We start from the raw sequence: 22,380 nt of genomic DNA, 5'->3' as shown, positions 1-22,380 counted from the left end.
CTTTTTCAAAATGTGCTTTTTAAAAAAAATGTTCTTCATGTTTGTTTTTATTATTACACATTAGAAGAAAAAAGAAAAGGCTTTTATTAATCCTATTTTAATAATCCAACTGCTGGGTCAGTCTGACCTAACTCTGGGTTAAATATAGTGAACGATGCTCAGTCTGTACAGTCTGACTTTTTTTTTATTTTAATGTAGTTTAGGCAACTAAAAAGAAAAATTGGTGTTTGAAATGTTTGTCACAGTTTATATGATTTCTATACATTTTAAATATATTTTGTGCTTATATTTGGCTGAATACTTGATATTTCTTGGAGTAGCTGGGAAAGTATGTGCTTATTTTATGATTTAATATCAATTTTAATTCAATCGACTGACATAAAATAAGTCATTTATAGTGTGAACTCTGAATTTAAAAAGCTTTAATTCAACAACAAACTCGTCTTCAGACATTTTCTGCAACTGGATTAAAATTATCAATGAGTGTGGTGACGCAGGACTACAGTAAATATAGAAATTAGAGTTTTCTTTTTATTTCAGATGTTATTATATATATACTTAACTCAATTTTATTTCAGGCTTAGGGTTTCATAATAAAACTATAATGTAAAGAAAGATGAGATGTACTGTTAATTAGGTGTTGGAAGCTCGTTATAAAAATAAAAAGAAGACAACTTGATATTTCTTGGTTGTAGCAATGAAAGTAGTGGAACCACTGTGACATTAGGATTTGATTATTGTTCTGTAGTTGTTTGGCACCTGAAAAATCAAACAATACAATATGAGAATAAACCATTTTTAGTTTGTTTGTTTTTTATGGTTCAGCTTTAAATAAAAGAAGAAAATTGTTCATGTTGAGAGATCGATCTGGAGTTAATCCTACATTTTTTGGCTATTAGAATCTAGTATCTTTACATAATATACAGTAATTAAATGCATACAATGCTATACTGTAGGATATGTATAAACATTATACTGTATATACATGATTGATTTTATTATGAATCTTAACAGTTGCAAGTGGAGTAAAATCAGACTAAATGTATTGAATTCACCTTTAAATTGAAATTACATTGTTGTTCTTCTGTTTTTAAATCACCATGGTGCATCTGCAACATATAAGTTGTTTAATTTCCCTTTAAAATATAATTTTTAGGTTAAACAGGAGCTTCATATCCAGGTGAGGATCCTGCTCTCCTCCGGTCAGTCGGTCCAGATCAATCAATCAATCAATCAAGTTTATTTATAGAGTACATTTAAAAACAACCCAAGTTGACCAAAGTCCTGTACAGTTAAAATAAAGGGATAATACAAAGAATTTAAGTGATAGACAGAACAAAAGCAGCAACCAACAAAAAGATCAAAACAGTAAAACAAAGATCAAGAGGACTTAAAAGCTACGGTAAAAAGGTGAGTTTTTAGTCTGTGTCAACCAGCTGTGTCGGTGGTTTTTCCCCGCCCCCCCCCCAGCAGATTAATTAGTAATAACATGCTTATCAAGCAGATAATTTAGGAATAACATCATAATGAAAGAGCAGCGCTGACCTCTCACCTGTTTTATCTGCTCCCCGCTGCGGCTCGACGAGCTCGGCCAAACAAACTCACAGCAGGACCGGGGGGGTCACACAGTAGAGCTGATAGCAGCGCGGGGTCACACAGGGACCAGCGCAGGGACCGTGAACTACACACACACACACACACACAGACAAACACACACACACACACACACACACGACCAGTTCATTCATTCTTTATTATCGCTTCTATGTTTCTGCAGCATCGTCGTTATCAGAGGCCTGAGGCTGCAGCTGCAAACATGTTCACTCAATATTTTAATCATAGATGCTAATTTCACTGGGAAGTTTTTACTTTAGTACAGTTTAGGTCAAAGATAAGTGTCTGAAAAATACATTTTAAAAGGAGCGTAATGAAAAATAGAGTAGAAAAATTGCAGGATGTAAGATGTGGAGGTTTTTTTTTTCTCCATACGCTGAAACAATGACGTTGAAATTCCTCTGATTTTCTGAGATGTAGAAGGAGAAAGAAAAAAAGTATGGAGGGTATTTCCAAACTTCCAGCTTTTCCAGTTGAATACAGTTTGACCCCCCAGTGCAGGCAGCCAGACTATCACCCTACACACACACACACACACACACACTGACAGAGAGAGAGAGAGAGAGAGAGAGAGGGCAGAGTCAGACAGAGGTGAGTGGAAGATAAATGGAGAAGTTTAATGAGTTTTTTTCTCCTCCTCCTCCTCCTCCTCCTCCTCCTCTCGCCCTCCGATTCACAGAGTAAAGTGAGTGAAAGTGTTGCATTTGAATTAATGAAGCATGTATGTGAGAGTGTGTGTGTGTGTGTGTGTGTGTGTGTGTGTGTGTGTGTGTGTGTGTAGGTGTGTGTGTGTCCATGCATGTGGGTGAGTTATGAGAGTGTGTCGTGCCCTGTGGGTCGGCCCGAGTCATGACTCAGGTCTGAGGTGTCGGACACAGATCTTGTGTGTTTTCCTCAGCTCTTTTCATGTTGTTGAATATAAACTCAGTTTTTTTTTACCATGAAGTCCACCTTCCTCTTCCTCTCAACAAATATTTGTCCACACGAGTTTGTTTCTGACTCGTTTACCTGAGTCACAAGAGATAAACACACACAAGAGGTTATCAGGTGAATTAAATACCTGTTTAATAAGGCAAGGCGAGGCAAGGCAATTTTATTTGTGTAGCCTGTTTTTACTAACAGTTTGCCTCAAAGGGCTTTACACGGCATCATAACAACATCCTCTGCCCTTAGACCCTCACACCGACTGAGGAAAAACTCCATGGAAAACCCTTTTAACAGAGAAAAATCGGAGAAACCTCAGGGTGAGCAACAGAGGAGGGATCCCTCACCCAGGACGGACAGATGTGCAATAGATGTTGTTACAGACAAGAAAACAGTTTATAACACAGAATGTGGAAAACAGAAATGTTAACAAGAGCTGATGAATAATTATTATTCCAAAAAACCTCTTTTGCATCATCTATGTGAGCATAGTTGACTGTTGTCACTCTAAATGCAGCCGATTCTTCGGATTTTCTGAGAGACAACAAATTTTATTGTGACTTTTTGACTCTTAACAGCGTCATAAAACATACTTCTTTCACTTTTTTCTATTGTTTTACCTTTATTTTGTAGTAATTTGACTGTGTATAAAAAAAGAAATACAGCAGGTGTTACACTAAAGACAGAGACACAAACTGCAGCGTTATCCATCTGGAGCTGTTTTGACGTTTGATGATTAAACCGTTCAGATCAAAAGAGGGAATAAAATAAAACATCAACACTGCGTCACTGCAGCTGCTGATCTGAGGAGAAAAACTACAAAAAGCAAGAATATTGATTTAAGTGATAAGGAAATAAATAATGTTCAATTTAGTTCAGTTAGAGCCACATCAACCACCCTTAAACTCATAAACAGTGTGTTAACAGTGCACATCCGCATCATTTATATGACTCACAATATGACACAAAGCTATTGTCAAACACACACAGTAGTTGTAATTTATAATTAAATGTCATAATAAAAGAGAAAACTTACACAATAAATCATAAAAAACATGAACTGAAACAACTCCTGTGTCTAAAACTTGATAAACTAAACTAAAATTAATATAAACAATGAATTAAAATCAGATATATAACTAATAACTGTTATGATGTCATGTCTTGTGTTGTGTTTGTGCGCTCCCTCACTCCCTCACTCTGCTTTTTTAAATTTTATTTTATTATTTGTGTGTCGCAGGTTACAGCGCGGTCGCATTCGATGGAGCCGGTAATTACGGTCACACGCCGACGCACCACAGCTCGCAGTTCTCCAACCACTCCTTCAAACACGAGGACGCGTTGGCTCAGCAGAACACCATGAGTAAGTGTTTGTGTTTGTGAGTGAGTGGCAGCACTGTACAGCTTCGGTTGAGTCTATTACACTCAGTAATTAGACGAGGATCGAGGATAGGCTACATATATTTTATTTTTCCCAGGAGCAAGCGAGTAAAAAAAAATAGAAAAAAGGAACCAAAAACAGAACAAAGCCGATGTCGATGTGTATTTAAAGCCACTGTGCACAGCTGCGTTTGTCTGGCAGCTCCGTGGCCCTCACCTAGGGAGTGTCTTGTCCCTTATTCTGACGTCTCCGCTGTGACCTCGCCTGTCGGAGGTATAAATCAGCCACATCCTGACTCACAGAACTCCCTCGTCTCCCCCCAACCCAACTCTTATCCCTTCTTTCATCCACCCACCTCTCCGTTTAACTCCCCCCCACCACCACCACCACCAAACCTCGTCCTCCTCCTCCTCCTCCTCTAATCCTCCACACGCGTGTTGTTGGTAAATATTAAGATGTGCGCTTTATGAAGCCGCCGCTGTAAATTTAAAGTAAAGTTTTTTTGTTTTTGTTTTTTCACATATACAGCTCTGGAAAAAATAAAGAGACCACTCCAAAATGTTCCTCTACATGTATGGCAGCCATCGTTTCCAGTGTCTATTGCTGTTGTTGCGATTAAAAATTGGGATTATTCCACCAATGTTGATTTCTAAACTCTTCCTAAGTTTAAAAAAGTAGTGTTGTGCTGTTTTAAAATGAATATGAACTTGTTTTCTTTCTTTGCATTATACAAGGTCTGAAAACACCAGAACTTTTTTTGTTATTTTGACCTGTTGCCATTTTCTGCAAATAAATGCTCTAAATGACAATATTTTTATTTCCAATTTGGGAGAAATGTTGTCAGTAGGTTATAGAATGAAACAAAAGTGTTCATTTCACTCAAACACACATAGCTATGAATAGTAAAAACCAGAGGAACTGATCATTTTGAAGTGGTCTCTTAATTTTTTCCAGAGCTGTGTATATGTATATCAAGATAAAGCAGAAGATTGTAGCTGAAAGAAGGTTTGAGGAATGCAGGGAAATGTCGAGGGAGCCATTCGCTGCACTGCTACAGTAGGGGGGAAGTTTCGGAGAGAGGGAGAGAGAAATATGAAGCGAAGGATCTTTATTTGTAGAAGACTAACTGGTGAAAAGAGGAGAAAAAAGGAAAAAACGAAGAGAGTTTAAAAGAGATGACAAGGAGAGGTGACCTTCATCTGCAGGGGGGAGGCACAGATATTTTACAACTACATATATATTTATACGTACTATGTGTGTTTGTGCTCTACAGGTGAGCAGCAGTATCCCGTCCCCCCTCCTGTTTATGGATGCCACACGCCGTCAGACAGCTGCACGGGCAGCCAGGCTCTGCTGCTGAGGAACCCCTACAACAGGTAACACACACACACACACATATATATACACACACACACACACACACACACACACACACACACACACACACACACACACACACACACACACACATACAGTTGTGCTCAAAAGTTTACGTACCCTGGCAGAATTTGTGAAATACTGGCTACATTTCAGAAAATATACTGTAATTGATAATGCAACAAAATGTTTTTCATTCAGAGTTAGTGGCTGGGCAAAGCCATCCTTGAAAAGGACAAATAAACTTAAAAACTCATCTATCTATCTATCTATCTATCTATCTATCTATCTATCTATCTATCTATCTATCTATCTATCTATCTATCTATCTATCTATCTATCTATCTATCTATCTATCTATCTATCTATCATCACACATTTGTGTTTGATCTTTTTGAATCCTAATGATAAGTGCAACCACCAAAATGGCCCTGATCAAAAGTTTACATACCCTCAAAGTTTTACCCTGATAATATACACATAGTAGATTGACACAGACAGGTTTAAATGGCTACTCAGGGTAACTTGATTGCTTGTAATTAGTGTCTTTGTATAAAAAGTCAATGAGTTTCTGGGTTCTTGACAAACACCTGCACATTTCATCCACTGCTGCACTGACTTTGCTGGATTCTGAGCCGTGGGGGAAAGCAAAAGAACTGTCAAAAGTCCTGAGAGAGGAGGTTGTTCAACTTTATAAAACAGAAAAAGGAGATAAAAACATATCCAAAGATTTGAGAATGCCAATCAGCAGTGTTCAAGCTCTCATAAAAGTGGAAATTGAGGGGTTCTGTTGATACCGAGCCACGGTCTGGTACCATCAATTTAATTTGAATCCCATTAAAAATAAGAGAAATCTGTTTTGTCTGATCACTCATGTTTTCCTTAATGAATGGTTACACAGGTACAAAATCCTCCAGGGTATGTAAACTTTCAAGCACAACTGTACACACACACACACACACACACACACACACACACACAAGCTGGACATGTTTCAGACGCTCTTGTTGAGGAAGCCGCAGCAGCAGCAGCAGGTTGGAGCAGGATGTTCACCTTCAGGACAGGTCCGTCCTCCATCGCTGCTAGTGCTTCCTCTCCACCTTCGTTGTCCTTGCTCTAACTCTGATCTGTAGAGAGACGGAGAGAGAGAAGTGCACTTTTCAGACGCTCTATTGTTTACTCTATTGTTTATATGCGTATTATTATTAGCCTACCCAGTGTGTGCAGCACCACACCCCATGAAAAAAAAGTCACGGTGCCACTGAAGGAAGTAAAGTAACACTGGCAGGAAGGAAGCTGCGGTCGGAAAATATTGGGAAAAAAACATTTTGGTTGCCATTGACAGAACGGTGCAGGATAATGAGCCTCATTTGAGGTTTTTGTGTTTATTTTTTAATCTTTTCAATGAAACAAACTGATATTTTCTTCCAGGACAGATAAGACAAATATATTCTGGTTTTAAATAATAGCTTCTACAGGACTTTGATCTGATGATTTACAGTGCAAGTTTCACAGTATTTCTTGTCTGATAAAGAATCAAATGGTTTTTTATTCTGATTACATTCATGAATCATGTGGAAAAACAGGAAATTAGTGAGTTTTTACTTATTTCTTTGACGCTGCGAGGAAACCGCAGCTGTGATCGACCCTCGTTTGTAAAAAACAAAACAAAAAAAACAACAGCATTTGAATAATGTTGTCGCTGTTGTCGCTCTGTTTTTGTCACTCGTGTGCGGCTGAGAGGAAGTCGTTTTTGTAACTGAAGCCTGAAGACTGTTCGCACCATAACGATGTAACGCCACCTCCATTACATCACCTGTGTGTTTCTGAGGAGCGGTATTGAAGCTCAAAATGGCCTTTTATCCAGATTTATAGGCCTTAATGAAACATAAACAGGTGTGTTATAGACAAAATCACCTCTAGTAGAATCGTCATGACGGAGGAAAGTGTTTATTTCTGCTGTAAAGTCGGTCAGTTTAACATGGGAGTCTATGGGGACTGACTCACTTTTGGAGCCAGCCCCTAGTGGCCGTTTGCAGAGGTGCAGTTGTTTGGTACTTTGGCGTTGTTGTTGCTGCGTGTTTAGCACCTGTGAATGATGTTTTTTGGTTTTTTTTACTCCTTTAGTGAATCACCGACACATAAAACTTTTTACTTCATCTGCCACAAAAGAACTGAAGTTGTTTAAGTGTCCAAAAAATACTTCATACTTCGGGCTCCACCAAAGTGTTTCACCATGATGACCAGCTCACCTCCAGCCGCACCCTGTCCTCACCCTTCATCCTCCCTGCTCCTCCCACACACACACACACACACACACACACAGCCAGCGCTTCTAGAGAAATATGACTCAGACTCAAACTCTGAAAAATGTAACATTTCTTTCCATTTTGCACTCTTGTTTTTTTTTTTTTTTTAGGACATTTGCTCAAATCGTATCCACAAAATATTCAGCCGTGATAATAATGCATCATGGTTTAACGAGGTTCAAGCAGCACAGCATGTGGTAAATATAGAGAAATGTGCTGTAAAATCAGTCCTGCAACACAACAGAGGTGTCTCCAGGGGGGTTAATATCAGAATAAAGGCTAAAAAATAACTTTCACAATTGAGGTGTAATGCTTTTTAGTCTTGGAAACACTTCTGCTCTGTTGTATGATTGAATTTGGAGCATGTTTCTGTATCAGTGCCGACATTCAGTTATTCAACAATTATAATGTACGATCCTGAGTGGTATGCCAATGAATAAAGATGAAATTATTTTAATCAATAAAAAGTTCTACTTAAATTAAAGAAAGCATTAAAGAGCATTTGCCAAAGGTACACGTTTAAACCTTTTTAGTGAGAATTCGCTCCATCTCCATCTCCATATCTACCACGTAACTCTTACACGATGTTCATAGACAGTTATAAACCTTTATACCTTTATTTTAATAAGCCTCCTGAGGGGGGGTACACTGCCCCCCTTTACTGTACAGTCTCCAAACTGTTTGCTTATTGTTTTGTTTCCAAATGAAACATTCCTCACATACCACCGACGCTTTGTTTTCCGTCGATGGGGGGAACTGAAGGAATACAGCAGGGATGGATACTACAGATTCTGTGTGTGTGTGTGTGTGTGTGTGTGTGTGTGTGTGTGTGTGTGAGAGAGGGAGAGATGTGGGGTGTACATAGGCCGTCCTGTAAACCTCAGTCTGAGGGTCGTCTTTGTCATAAACATAACTGATATCTGCTCTCACACACACACACACACATGCAGACACACACACATGCACACGGCTGGGAATACTCATACGGGTTTGACTCAGTTGTCTAATCTCACAGCCTGGTACCAACAGGACTGTATTTACTCTACCGGCCGTCATCTCGGCCTCCTGGAACAACATGAAATGAAAACATGCTGAGCTCTTATTATTAGACAGAGAGAGAGAGAGAGAGAGAGAGCAATGGAGACACACTTTCTCTCTCTCTTACACACACACACGCACACGCACACTGGCTCTTATCACTGTTAGAAACCGTACGAGATGCCTGAACGTGCTCAGAGTGGAGCCGCTGTCACATGATTCTCTCAACGGGTGCAGAGTTTCAATTGTTAAATGTAATATATGTGCAGACCATTGAACTTCCATCTATGTAATATACTGTATTTACATATAAAATTAAAATATACACGTTAAAACTACATATAAATTATAAATTGGAACGGTTTTCCTAAGACAAATATGTGTGTTTATGTACGAATGGATATATTGTAGACGACACATGTTATGTAAATATATATCCATCGCAAAATCCGTCAGTACGTGTTGATATTACAAACAGTGGAGTCTGAGACCAGTTTTACATTTACTGTATCGTCCCCCCAGAAGAAGATGAGCTGTAGTAACTATGGTGATACATCATTGATAAGCTCATCGTTTCTCCGATACTTTGCCATCATATTTTTATGCTTAATGGGCAATTCGATAAGCTAAAACGTTAACATTGTCACTCTTTAGCACTTAACTCAAAGCAGCGCTGAGTGTAAGTCTGGCCTGATATATTCAAAAATTGTTCATTTTTAGTTTCTTTGTCCAGTTGCACGACAAGTTTTCCCTTGATTTTGAGTTTTCTCTTCATTTGTCTGACGGTGAGGAACTTTATTCTGAAAAAACCATAGTTTACTTCCTGTGAGCCAGAGGATCTTCTCATATTAGACCCACCCATATAAGAACACTGTACGACACGTTGGGCGTTTTTTTTATTCATTCATTTCTTTATTGCAGACTCATGGTCCATTTGAAGGAAAGTACGATACAAAACAAAAAGACACAGGTTACTAAAATAATACTATAAAAAGTACAAATAATTTTAAAACAAATTAATATACAGGCTTTAATGCCAGTGCTCCGTGAGGCTTGATGTGTTACGAGTACAGCTCTTCCCCGGATTGGTTAATTGGCTGTTTGAATCTTTCATTAGTAAAAGCACAGGACATTTATTTATTTAAAAGATGTCATGATGGATCAATAGTTAAATCTTTTCGCTCGGCCCTCTCCATCCCCAACAAATATACATCAGCAGAAATACCTCAGGAGCTCAGCGCTGGCCGAGTGCCCTGCTCTACTGTAAAAATAAAAGCGTAATGCGTAATGAGCAGGGTACCAGGCACCACATCGACCCGGTCCGGACGGCTGCTGCTGCAAACCTGCAGGTGGTGTGATAGAGGGGCTGTGGTGTCAGGGGGGTGAGAGCTATAAATCCACAGTGTGTGTGTGTGTGTGTGTGTGTGTGTTTGTGGGAAGTGTGTGTGTGTGTGTTTGTGGGAAGTGTGTGTGTATGTGTGTAATCACATGGCAGCTCTGATTAATGATTGTGGAGTCTGCTGTGTTTAATGAAAGATGGCTGTTATGGGAAGAATTTAACTTTCTTGGTGTCTGTCTGAGGCGCATTCTTTAACATTCGCTTCAAGTGTGAGTGTGTGTGTGTGTGTGTGTGTGTGTGTATGCAAGTGTGAGTGTGTGTGTGTGTCTGTGTGTGTTGGTATTTTTTCATTAGACTGTCTGTCTCATTTTGAGGGCAACAACAAAAGAAGGCAACATGGCTGTGCTGTGCAGAAGATGGACACTCATACTCCTCCTACCTGTGCTGGTAAAAGCTCACGCGCCCTCTCTCTCTTCTACGTTTTTTTTTGTCTTTCGTCCACAGCGGAGAGAATTTATATCAAATGACCTCTCAGTTGGAGTGTGTGGCGTGGAACCCAGTCAATACTCTGGCATCCACCATGAAGAGGTAGGAACTCATCCATCGCTCCCTTTGAAACAGCAGCTGTCACTCAGGCTCATGCGGAAGAATATTAGGGCCACTCATGATAAAAAAAAAGATGAGAGGAGGAATCTTTTTTTTTTATTATGCACTTTGAGAATAAAGTCAAAATACAATTTTGAGAAAAAGATTGAAATGTTGAGAACAAAGTCGAAATACAATGTCAAGAATAAAGTCGAAATACGATGTTGAAAACAAAGTTGAAATACAATGTTGAGAATAAAGTTGAAATGTCAAGAAAAATGTTGAAATGTCGAGTACAAAGTCGAAATACAATGTCGAGAATAAAGTCGAAATACAATGTCGAGAATAAAGTTTAAATGTCGAGTAAAAAAGGCAGCCATTTGAGACAAACAGCTTATCTAAAATGCCTTGAAGACCCGTAGATGAATGAATGAATGAATGAATGAAACTGTACTGCAGCATCATCTTCAGTAACAAAGAAATTCTTGCTCTTTCAGCTCACAAACAGTGCAGTTGTCAGTATTAGGACTTTGAAGAGACTGTGCTGCTCGACATTGTATTTCGACTTTGTCCTTGACATGTCAACTTTATTCTTGAAGTGCATAATGAAAAAAAAAACCCTCCTTCCTCTCATTTTTCTGTCCATGAGTGGCCCCGATACTCTTCTGTAGGTTCATGTTGCATAAGAAAGACACATTAATAGTAAGAGAACTGATAATTCTCGGGGCTTCACACTCCTTTAATATCGTTGTTACCTCGCTGAAGTGATGTGGCGGTGTACTCCAGGGTGTGTCAGCCTGTAAGTACACTGTGATATCACTGTTTTATGTGGTTGTGCAGCAGACACACGCACACAAAGGGGCTTACCTTACTAAATGAGCTGCTCTATCATCTTCATGCAGGCTGCCTGGTTCTTGTGAGAATGGTGTTTCTGTATTTTAATTGATTGAGTAGCATGTTTTCAGATTATATTGTATATTTCAATTTATTTTATAAGGTTACAGTTTGGGTTATTTGAGGAGGGGTGAGTGTGAGATAGTCACACATACTCAGTTACAAGAGGCAGCGTTAGAGTGTTAGAAAACATGTTTTAGACTCTTTAAAAGACGTCAAGCTAAATAATCTAGTTTCGGTTTAATTGTAGAATATTTTCAGAGCTTTATCATCCCATCAAGACATAGTAAAGTTTAACTCTCAGACCTCTGGGTGTGATATAATATAGTGGAGATAAATAGGTGTGTTTAATAGGAATACAGTTAGAGCTTCAACAGATGTTGCATTGTGTCTTTTTAAATAGTCTTAAACACTTTTTGTACACCAACTAACAGTGTGCTCCATATCTTACTGTATGTCTAGATTTAGAAAATTTCAATGGAAAGTGTACTTGTTTTTTTTGTTTTTTTACAGTATATGTATTCCAAAATAAAAAAAATTCTAAATATTATTAACCAAAAAGTTTGGAGAGCAGCGCAGCAGAGACTATGATATAGGATAAGGATATGATATGATATGATAAAAAAAATTATAATAATAATCAATAGGCCATTAAAACAAACAAAGCCTTTTCAAAAGTCCCCAGAGGTTATTAATCATATTGAGGTCCATGTGGCACCGAACTGAGGAAGCCAATATAATCATGATTCATCCTCTGAGGACAGTGAATAATCATCAATAATAATAATGTGAGTAATACTTGTTGAATTATCTTTGTATGGACTGAAACTATGTCGTCATGATCTGAGTTGTGCGTTTAAAGCTCATTGTTTGCATTGTTTGTAGCAGAAAAAAAAGGAAAAAGGAACTGAGTGAGGTCTCAATGGGACATTTTCATCCCATTCTTACTGCTCATCTCATTCTCTACCTCTAAATTAAGACAGGAACACATCAGAAACCAGTCACACATGATCCCTGGAGTATTAAGAGGAGTTAAAACCAAACGGCGGTATGTACTGTACTGTTCTGTAAGCTACTTTGTTGTGTGTCACTGTGACCTGCAGAGCTGCACAGTGGTCAACGTCTGTGTCGGCTCACAAATACTTTCCTGCTCCGAACCAACAGGCATTCATCATAGTTAACAAATCAGTGTGTGTGTGTGTGTGTGTGTGTGTGTATGATAGAGACTTGTGTGCATAACAGATTGGTATCAAGCAGGAATGCTCATTATGTTTCTTTGAAGGGGTTGTTGCTGGATTGTGTAGCAGTGTGTGTGTGCAGTTTGTGGTGTTGTATACAAGCGTACATGTATATGACTGACTGTGTTTGACGCCGGTATTTTACTCTGAGCAGCTCCGTCTGTCTGTCTCTCTTTCTGTCAATGAGGGGGAGCAGGAGAGGGGAAGGGAGGGGAGGGGGAGGGGAGGTGTGAGGGAGTGTAGTAAGGATGAGGAAGGAGTCGGTCGAGATAGAGAGGGGACGGGAGATGAGGAGGAAGAGGAAGTGAAGGGGAGTTGAACCTGGAGAGGAAGAGCAAACACTCAGTCCTCTCCAAAAATATAAATCCATGTGAAATCAATGAATGACCTTGAAACTCCTGGAGCAGCTCAGGTGTGAGAACAGTGAAGCTCCGCCTCAATAATATAAAAGCCTTGTTTATATTTGTGTATTGTTTTTCTGAGTCTGCTGAATTTATAATATACTGACTTTAAAATATGCATTTTTTTTTTAGCCTGTCTTATTTTTAATAATACCTTTTTAACTTTTTGCTTTTAAGTTTCTATTATCTCTTATATTTAAATTTTGGACAAATGTTAGATACCATATAACTTAACATAAATGCTATCACTCTCATGTCTGTGCATTAATGTACTGTAGTAAGCGCCAACTGCTAGTTAGCTTTACTTATCATCTGAAGCTAGTTAAGCTTAATTTACACAGTATATTGGACAATCTAGCCAGTCTCTGATTCCCAATAACAACTCAAAAATTAACACACTGTTTTTGTTTGATTGATTCCTCAAATAAATAAATAGCTACCTTTTTGTTTCCAGACTTTGCTAACTAGCTTCTTGCTTTAGCCTGAAATAAACATCGATCATAACAACATTTTCATTTAACTCTGCAGGAAAGTGATTCATTTCATCGACCAAAATCTTACTTTGACTGCAAAAATATTGAACGATTCCTTTTAATGATTCAGTTCTGGTTGTTTTTCATCTTGACTGAAAGTTAGCTGCTGCTGCAATAAGGTTTAGTCAATCAAGTCATAGCAGATAATCTTGTAATTATGAATGGATACATGAATGAATGAAATGAGTAAAGGAGCATACACTATAATTTACAACGTGTCTCCTGCTGACAAAGTCTTGAGGTCTTGTACTTCGGGGTGGAAAATGGCGGCGGACAAAGAGCACCTTATGACTGCCTGCCTGGGCCGAACGCTGTGCATTCCCAACTGTGCAACGGCACAGGATGCAAACTCCCATCCTCCTCGTTCGGTCAGACAGACTGAAATATAACACATTTCATAGACAAGAGCTTTCTGTTTCTCCGTGTGTTATCATAAGAAGATACGAGAGGCAACACCGGCAGCTGTGTCACACAGAGCAGGTTTTGTTCTGCTCCTGAGGTCAGAGTGAAACACGAGCAAGTATCTGTGTGTATCATATTTCATGTCAATCTACAGTACATCTTTTTTATACCACTTTTAGATTGTGTTTTGATGCCAAATATTCCTCATTCGTTTAATTATATAGCCTACTCATTAGCCTTTACTACTTTTCTCAGTTTTATATCTTTGTATATGTGAAATTACATTTATTTTTCGGACTGCTGCTAGAAAACACTTAATAATACAGTAATCATTACTTGCAGATACTATAAAAGCCTTAAATGCAGTAGACATTAGCCAATTTACTTTCCTAATTTTGAGTTCATCGCCTCTCGCCATGTCTTAACGGGAAATGTTTTTGGTTTGTCAGCAATGCGTCAACAAAATGTTTATGCATCAGCTCTGTTTTTGCACTTCCTATATCATAAATTACTAATTAAAACTTCAACAACCCAACCAGATGTTGCTGAGCTACTCCGCCTGGACTGGTGTGGCCGACATGTTGGTTGCTATTATGGTTTACAAATATATAGCTCATCACCGCATTGCACCACAACAGTCCTGCAGAGGTGACGTCTGCAGTCATTCATACATTCATGCAGTCGTTGACCCTGCACGTGTCTCCAGCGTGAACTCCTCCTGTGTATTTGCCAGAGGAGTTTGTATCAGAGTTTATTGAGCCCAATGGGTCAAATGTTTTACGCAGAACACACAGATGCATAAACAGAGGCGCCCTGGGCTCAGCTGGATATACGGTGCTCTGAGAAAAAAAAAAGACAAAGCATACATCATCAACACGACTTTACATCTCTTACAGTGAAGTCTGAGTCGTCTGCAAATGAGCGGTCTGTGTTTTGCATTAAGGGCTGTATGTGACAAGGTGAACTTATTTGAGTAATGATGCCTCCCTGACCCGACTGTACTGCACTGTACCTACTACTGCACACAGTGCGCTCTCTCTCACAGCTGGTCCTGCTCTGGGTCTTGCCAGTGTTTGCTACACGTCGTATATATTTATGGTATTAAATCATCATATTCTTGCATCTTTTTTTATCTGATGTCTGTCAGTTTTACAATCCTCACACTGGCTGTGACAGCAGTGCACGTGGAAACAGTGCACAACAACATTTTAAACATACATTTGCAAGGCTAAGCTTAAAACAAATGTGTATTTCTGTTGCAGGTGTAAAATTATGGCATTCACAAAGCAAGGAATTGGAAAGGAAAAGTTGTACAAGTATGTCTCAGTTTAAGAAAATGTTTAAAAAAGAAAAGATAAGCGTCTACAAAAAAGAAGGGGAAAAAAAGAAATGATAGATAGACGAGTGGTGTCCACTGCTATTTTGTTTTCTTGTCACTACTATATTGTATCATCTTTAATATTTTGAAATAGAGAATAATAATGGTGTTGAAGTAAGCCAATGTAATTATAACAACAGAGAGGGGCAGGTACTATAAGTTTTCTTCATCCTGCTCCTTTTCATTCATGGTGACAATATGTAAATATGTGCAACCATGGCGTAGAATTGTAGGTATACCATGAATGGAATAAATCAAAATGAAATTAAATGAAAATGAAACAGTTACGAGATGATTTACAGTAGCAGCACAGAGGACAGTCTACTCATGGAGCCAATATGGCAGCAGATGATACAGATGCAGCGTTGATTTTCCCATTTTTGTGTCATTTAATTATTGATTTTTGGTGTGATTTTGTGTCTTCTCTTTCTCTTTCTTTTTCTCTCTCTCTGTGTCGTGTGTTTGCAGCCATGCAGCCGGCTACGACAGCGACCCCAGCACCCCCATGGTGTACAGCTGCAGCACGCAGTACCGCATACACACGCATGGAGTCTTCAGGGGAATACAGGTACAGTAGGACTTAAACACACCGTTGTTATTGTTTCCACGTCGTCTGTGCATGTTGCATCTTTAGTCTTTTTTCTTTTCTTTTTTTTTGAACGTCTTTATTGACAACAGGAGTATACATAGGATTGAATACAGTTAGAGTAAGGTGAGTGTATACAACATTAATACACAAACAAACAATCATATAGCTACACGCCAGGGGTTGACAGCAAGACAGGAAAAAGAAAAACTTAAATAAATATTTTGTAAAGCATACAGTACAAAGATCATACGTTTTAACAGCTTTTTTATTTTCACAATCACAGAGGGAGGAAATACGTATATTGACCAACATATGCAGACAGTTTGGCTTCTTACCAGAAAATTTAGATTTGTATATGTAAAATTTAGATAAAATAATTAACAAATGAATCATATAGTTGCATCTTTAGTCACTGTCACAACTAGAGGCCACGGTGAGGTCACACATACACACTTAGACTCCTACTGTTACATGTACATCGGTGTAACAAACACCACAGGAAAACCAGCACCTAACCAGACCTAAAGCAAAAACCTAAAAAAAACAAACATATTTTCGCCATGTTTTTTTAATGAGTGGACTGAAAGAGACGAGTGGTGGTGGAGAGACTGATGCAATGACCAGGCTATGTGAAGAGGAAATACTGATATGTAGCAGAGTAGAGATTTACAAACACACACACATGCAAACACGTCACACACACATTAAACGGCAGCCCTAAAGGCCAGGAGGAATCTTTTTCCACTGATCCATTAGCAGTGGAGAAACACACACACACACACACGTCGGGTTACACTGGGTAAAGATACAGTTTCCATACGAGGATCAGCACGTTAATAAATCATTAGATTTTAATTATTGTCTGTCAGCGGCTCTAAAGAACGGGGAGCAGAGATTCTCCAGACCTGCTCTTAGTCCTCGGCAGGTCTTTTTGAGAGATCTCTCTCTCTCTCTCTCTCTCTCTCTGTCTTTCTTTCTTTCATTCTTTCTTTCTTTCTTTCTTTCTTGGGGCCTGTTTCATCATTCACCCTGCTCCATGTCTTTCTTTGCCTTTTCTTTCTCTGTTCAGACAAATGAACTGCACAAAAACGCTCATAAGAGGTCTGGCTCAGCGCATGAAAACATTAAAACAAACACACACACACAAAAAAAAAAGCGTTTTTTTAAAAGTACAATTTAAGAGCTGTTAAAATGTGAGATAACAGCCTAGAGTAGTAAAGTGATGCTTTTGCCTTATTTTTTATTATAGGGATTACACTAATTCTCAGCCACTGCCAAAGGAAATACGGTTCACAGCTGTGGAATTTCATTCTTCATTAATATTAGTTTATGAGCAGAAAAACGTTATTACACAGCTTCGTTGAAACCGAATCCTGTGATCGCGAATCATGGTCACTGAATCACCGCTAAACACGGCGTTATCAATCCGATCTGATCCGTAATTGAACTATGATAGCAAACCTCTGATAACCTCAGACAGACATGTTGAAGGAGTTATCAATCACACAAATATGAACCCCCCACCAAGTGTTCAATAGGAATGTCATAAATAAGGAATTATCACAGGAGCAATCAAAGTTAAATGATGTAACACACATAACTAAACCAACAAAAATAACGACACAATGACAAAACGATTTAAAGATATTGAAGAACTCAGAACAATTGAATGTTATTTTAAAATCTTTTTTTTTCCTGCACATTATAGGAGTTTCCCCCCATTACGGTTTCATATCACGCAAGACTCAATTAATCACAGCCCATTTTGACAGTTATTTTTTAAAATACATTAATTATTTATGTTGTATACTCAGACACACTCACAAATAGACACTCGCATAAAGATGAAAACAGTTGACAAAATCACAGATGAATTTAGTTCAACATAGTGATTCTTTGAAACATATATACAAATACATACGTACACATGTATATTTGAGAGAAAAAATGGGAAACAAAACCCAGCGTGGTGTTTTTACATTGGACTCAACGCATCCAGCCTGAAAGAATTTCAGTTCATGGTCCCAGATCGTATCAAACACACCTCCTCTGTCTTCATCGTAACATCTCGACCTCTCCAAGTGTGGTGCGTTTTCCATTTCTCCAAACCACAAATAAATCATGTGTGTGTGTCTGTTTACAGAGTCCAGCTTCCACGACTTGTAGAATAACTTTGCAGTTACCACTTCCACACAAGACGGTCTTTTTTTTATTTGTATTTGGTAGAAGGTAAAGAGCTTAAGTTGCTCTTTAACTTCGCTAGCTCCTGTTAGCTACATAAATAACCACAGTGGTTATGAATTAACCAGCTGGATGCAAATAAACACACACAATGCAAACCAAAACCTAACTTAAACATCACCAGCAGCTGGTTAATTGACATTCCTGTGGTAGTCTATGGTTGCACTAACTCACAGCTACCTCTGCTACAAAGTCTGGTTAAAGAAATGACATAGTTATAGTCATTTTTAAAGATTTCTTAGATTATTTCACAAATTTATATCATTTTTGTTTGTTTTTTTTGTTTTTTTTTAAGTATATTTTTTGGTGTTTTTGCCTTTATTTGACAGTACATAGTGAGACAGACAGGAAAGGGGGAGGCAGAGAGAGGGGGAATGACATGCAGGAAAGGTCTGCCCGATGCGGGATTCGAACCGGAGACGTCTGTGTTGAGGACTGTAGCCTCTACATGGGGCAGCCGCCTTAACCACTGCGCCACGCACCGCCCCGATAAACTCTGTTAATAAGGTTATTGAGCTATTTAGGCCAAGAGAGAACCAGCACAGCCTAAGAGGATTTTGCATCTTTAAAAAAAAGCCATGCAAGATCTTTGGAATAAACTTGACTATTGGCCGTATTCACAGCATCGCTATCTTGCTTTACGTCATCACTTGGGGTGGGAAAACAAACTGTGCAAAATGTCCTACTCTTACAAACGTTGGGAATCTGACAAACTGCTTTTTCTTCATCATCGCTTCCTGGTTGACAACGCTTTAAGGAAGGGCATGGATTGTTAATCTCTTCCCACCCCGAGTGATGACATAAGAAAAAAAGATGGCGACGTTGTGAATATGGTTAATGAATTTAGCTCAATCCACAAATTAAAAATAAATGTATAAATCCAACATAATTGACAAATAGAGGGCTATATCATGACACATTGGAGAAATATAAGCCATAATATTTATTCTGTCCGGTTTTGTCTTGTTTTGCTTTTTATTTTCATCCTGTAGCTGCATATCTCAATGTAAAAAAGGAAGGCACAATAAGCCTACACCTTTTTGGTCCATGTTTTACCAACCATTCAATGCATGATGAGTTGTTCTAAATTGACCAAATAAATTTAAACTCATCATCATCATTTCTAAATGTTTTTTTTCTTGAACGCTTCTTGTTATGAGCTGGATAAACACTTGTTGGGTTCAATAAGAGCCCAGACCTCTTATAGCTTCGTTGTGCATCGCTGAACATGCTGCAGATTCAGATTCACCAGACAATAATGTCACAACTCACACTGTTAATGTGAGAGTTCAGGTTGAATATTTGGGTAAAATTTGGTCAATAGCTGCTGCTAACAGTATTAATTACCAACAGCGGCCTTGACCTCTAGGTCTGTGTTGTCATTATGCTAAACAGCCGGGGAAATGAAGAGCAGATGGCGCTGGGAGGAGGAGGAGGAGGAGGAGGAGAAGGAGGAGGAGGAATAGGTGTGTCTGGAGGGAGAAAGGGAGAAAAAAGAAAGAAAGAGCAAAGTGATGGATGTCATTTTTAGGAAGAGAGACAGAGGAAGTGTGAAGCAGAAGAAATAGAAATTAACACATGGCATGAAAATAAACAAAAATGAGAAACTACAATTACAACAAAGTTTTGATTTTTTTTCTCCTCCTTCTTCTGTTGTGCAGCCGTGTGTTGTTTCCTGCGTCTGCAGCCGTGCAGCGCGGCTGTAGTGGGGCGCTCTCGGAGGGGATCTGTCTAACAGGCGTGACTAACAGCTCCCTCCGGGCCGCAGTCAGTCTGGGGTCATTTTACTGCTAATTCCCATCTAATGAATATATGACCACTTTATTATAATGATCCCCACGAGCCAGACACATCACATGTACTTATATTTACACACAGTTAAGATTTAATTGCCTGTTTTCTAAATTACATTTTCACTGGTTTCATTATTGACGTCCAGGGACGGGGTGTTTTTTTGTTCAATTTGCTTTTGAGTGGTTTGGCTTTACATAAAAGTGTGTGTGCATTTGTGTGTGTGTGTGTGTGCATTTGCAGGATGTGCGGCGGGTGCCCAGCATCGCTCCGGCCATCGTGCGATCAGAGAGCAGCGAGAAGCGTCCGTTCGTGTGCGCGTACCCAGGATGCAACAAACGCTACTTCAAGCTGTCTCACCTGCAGATGCACGGTCGTAAACACACAGGTAAAAAAAAAAACAACAACATATAATAATGTCACACTCATTCAGTTAACAGCATGTTCTTATCTCACTCACTACGTTTTCTGTTTGACTTGAAGATAACTCACTTTTTAAAAAAAAAAAATGTTTCTACTGGCTCCAGTTTCCTCGTCCGCCACCACCGCTGCCAGAAAACACTTCCTGTCATGTAAAATTAAGAAATCATTTGGATTTCCAGTCAAATCTAAAGAGCAAAACACGACACTCCTTCACTGTGATTTCTTTTTTTTTTTTTTTTTTATCCTTCCTCCCACGTTCGTGACCGGCAGAGCCAATGTTAACAACTCGGCTGCTCAAGTCAGTGTGACCTCAGCAGATGTTTCTCTGTGACACAAAACTGTGAAGACAAACGAGTCTTTCCCCAACACAAACATGTATTTAGTTCACAGGCGCTGACGACTGAGAAAACCAGCAAATATTTCACATGTGAGACGTTGGAACGAGTGAATTTTTGCTTTTTTAAATTTATTAAATTGAAGCTCTGTAGATATTTCTATGGTTCGTTATTACTGTATTCACAAAGAGAAGAGCAGTGTTATGGTCTACAAAAAGACCTTTATTCCTTATTTTCCCATTTTGTGTGTTATCTGTGATATCTTAAAGGGATAGTTCAACATTTTGGCAAACTGGCCCATTGCCATAATCCCTATAGTCATAGCAGTAGGTTCGTTACCTTTAATTGTCGGTGCAAGCTATTTTTAGAACGGCGGAGCAGAGCCGCGAGCTGCTTAGGTTTCCCTCATCAAACTCATCAAACACACAATCCAACAACTCCAAAACGCTCTGGTGGACAAGTTATGACCTGCACATTCACCACGCTATGAGATAATAACGCAACGTTACGAGACAGAGTCGTTTTAGAGGTAAATTCATGCAAAACTGCTGATGTGCGTTGCGTTCAGGGACAGCTTTTCAGCAAGGAGTCTCTGTATTTACCTCTAAAACAACTCTGTCTCTAACGTTCTGTTATTATCTCATAGCGTGGTGATTGTGCAGGTCACAACTTGTCCACCAGAGCGTTTTGGAGTTGTTGGATTGTGTATTTGATGAGTTTGATGAGGGAAACCAAGAAATTCCTTTAGCCTCCGTAGCGTAGCTTTGAGCAGCTCGCGGCTCTGCTCCGCCGTCCTAAAAATATCTTGCACCGACAATTAAAGGTAACGAACCTACTGCTACAGTATGACTATAGCCAATTTGCCAAAATGTTGAACTATCCCTTTAAACATACAGTAAGTGACACAATAATGATAATTAAGCTGTATTTAACTTGAACTTGTATTTATTTAACTCCCTCCTTGCCTTCTGTTCAGGGGAGAAACCCTACAAGTGTGAGTTTGAAGACTGCGGTCGGGGGTTTTCCCGCTCGGATCAGCTCAAACGACACCAGAGGAGACACACAGGTTTGATCCCTGTCACTCAGTCTGCTGCTCTTATCTGTCTTTACTTCATTTATTTATTTAAGTGTTTATTTATTTCTCTCTCTTTGCTCTCACGTACTTCCCTTTTTTTCTGTTTGCATGACCAAGCCGTGTTGTAGACAGTGCAGTGTCTCTTAAAGGACACAGTTTGCATTTTGTGTACAATGGTGCACCACACTGAAAGGCTGGCAAATCTTTGGAATGGCTTCAACGCCTGCAAGCCCCTGCTCTACTGTATTTTTCTATCTCCCTCTGTGAATGTGTGTGTGTGTGTGCGTGTTTGTTTGTGTGTGTGTGTGTGTGTGTGTGTGTGTGTGTGTGTGTGTGTATGTGTGCGTGCATGCATACTGTACATGTGTTTAGGAGTTAAACCCTTCGAATGCGAGACGTGTCAGAGAAAGTTCTCTCGGTCTGACCACCTTAAGACACACACCCGGACTCATACAGGTAAAACAAGTGCGTAAACTTTTATTTTTTCATTTCTTCTTCATCCATTTGATGTTT

At 39.1% G+C, this 22,380-nt stretch overlaps 1 protein-coding gene across 4 annotated transcripts in view; it reads left to right on the top strand.

The window, feature by feature from the left end:
* wt1a (WT1 transcription factor a) overlaps nt 1-22,380 on the top strand; it is a 28,010-nt gene that overhangs the window by 2,076 nt on the left and 3,554 nt on the right. Inside the window, exons 2-8 of one of the 4 annotated variants that reach the window (XM_085780060.1) lie at nt 3,779-3,901; nt 5,193-5,295; nt 10,487-10,570; nt 15,882-15,981; nt 20,278-20,422; nt 21,769-21,858; nt 22,240-22,323. In XM_085780060.1, coding sequence (XP_085636186.1) covers nt 3,779-3,901; nt 5,193-5,295; nt 10,487-10,570; nt 15,882-15,981; nt 20,278-20,422; nt 21,769-21,858; nt 22,240-22,323 — 729 coding nt within the window. Of the gene's footprint in view, nt 1-3,778; nt 3,902-5,192; nt 5,296-10,486; nt 10,571-15,881; nt 15,982-20,277; nt 20,423-21,768; nt 21,859-22,239; nt 22,333-22,380 lie in introns of all 4 variants that reach the window. The other 3 variants (XM_085780059.1, XM_085780062.1, XM_085780061.1) reach the window with 3 other exon arrangements.

The sequence above is a fragment of the Trachurus japonicus genome, chromosome 6 (assembly GCF_045865225.1).
Source record: "Trachurus japonicus isolate A0001 chromosome 6, Traja_1.0".
NCBI lineage: Eukaryota > Metazoa > Chordata > Actinopteri > Carangiformes > Carangidae > Trachurus > Trachurus japonicus.
This window is presented reverse-complemented; position numbering and strand designations above follow the sequence as displayed.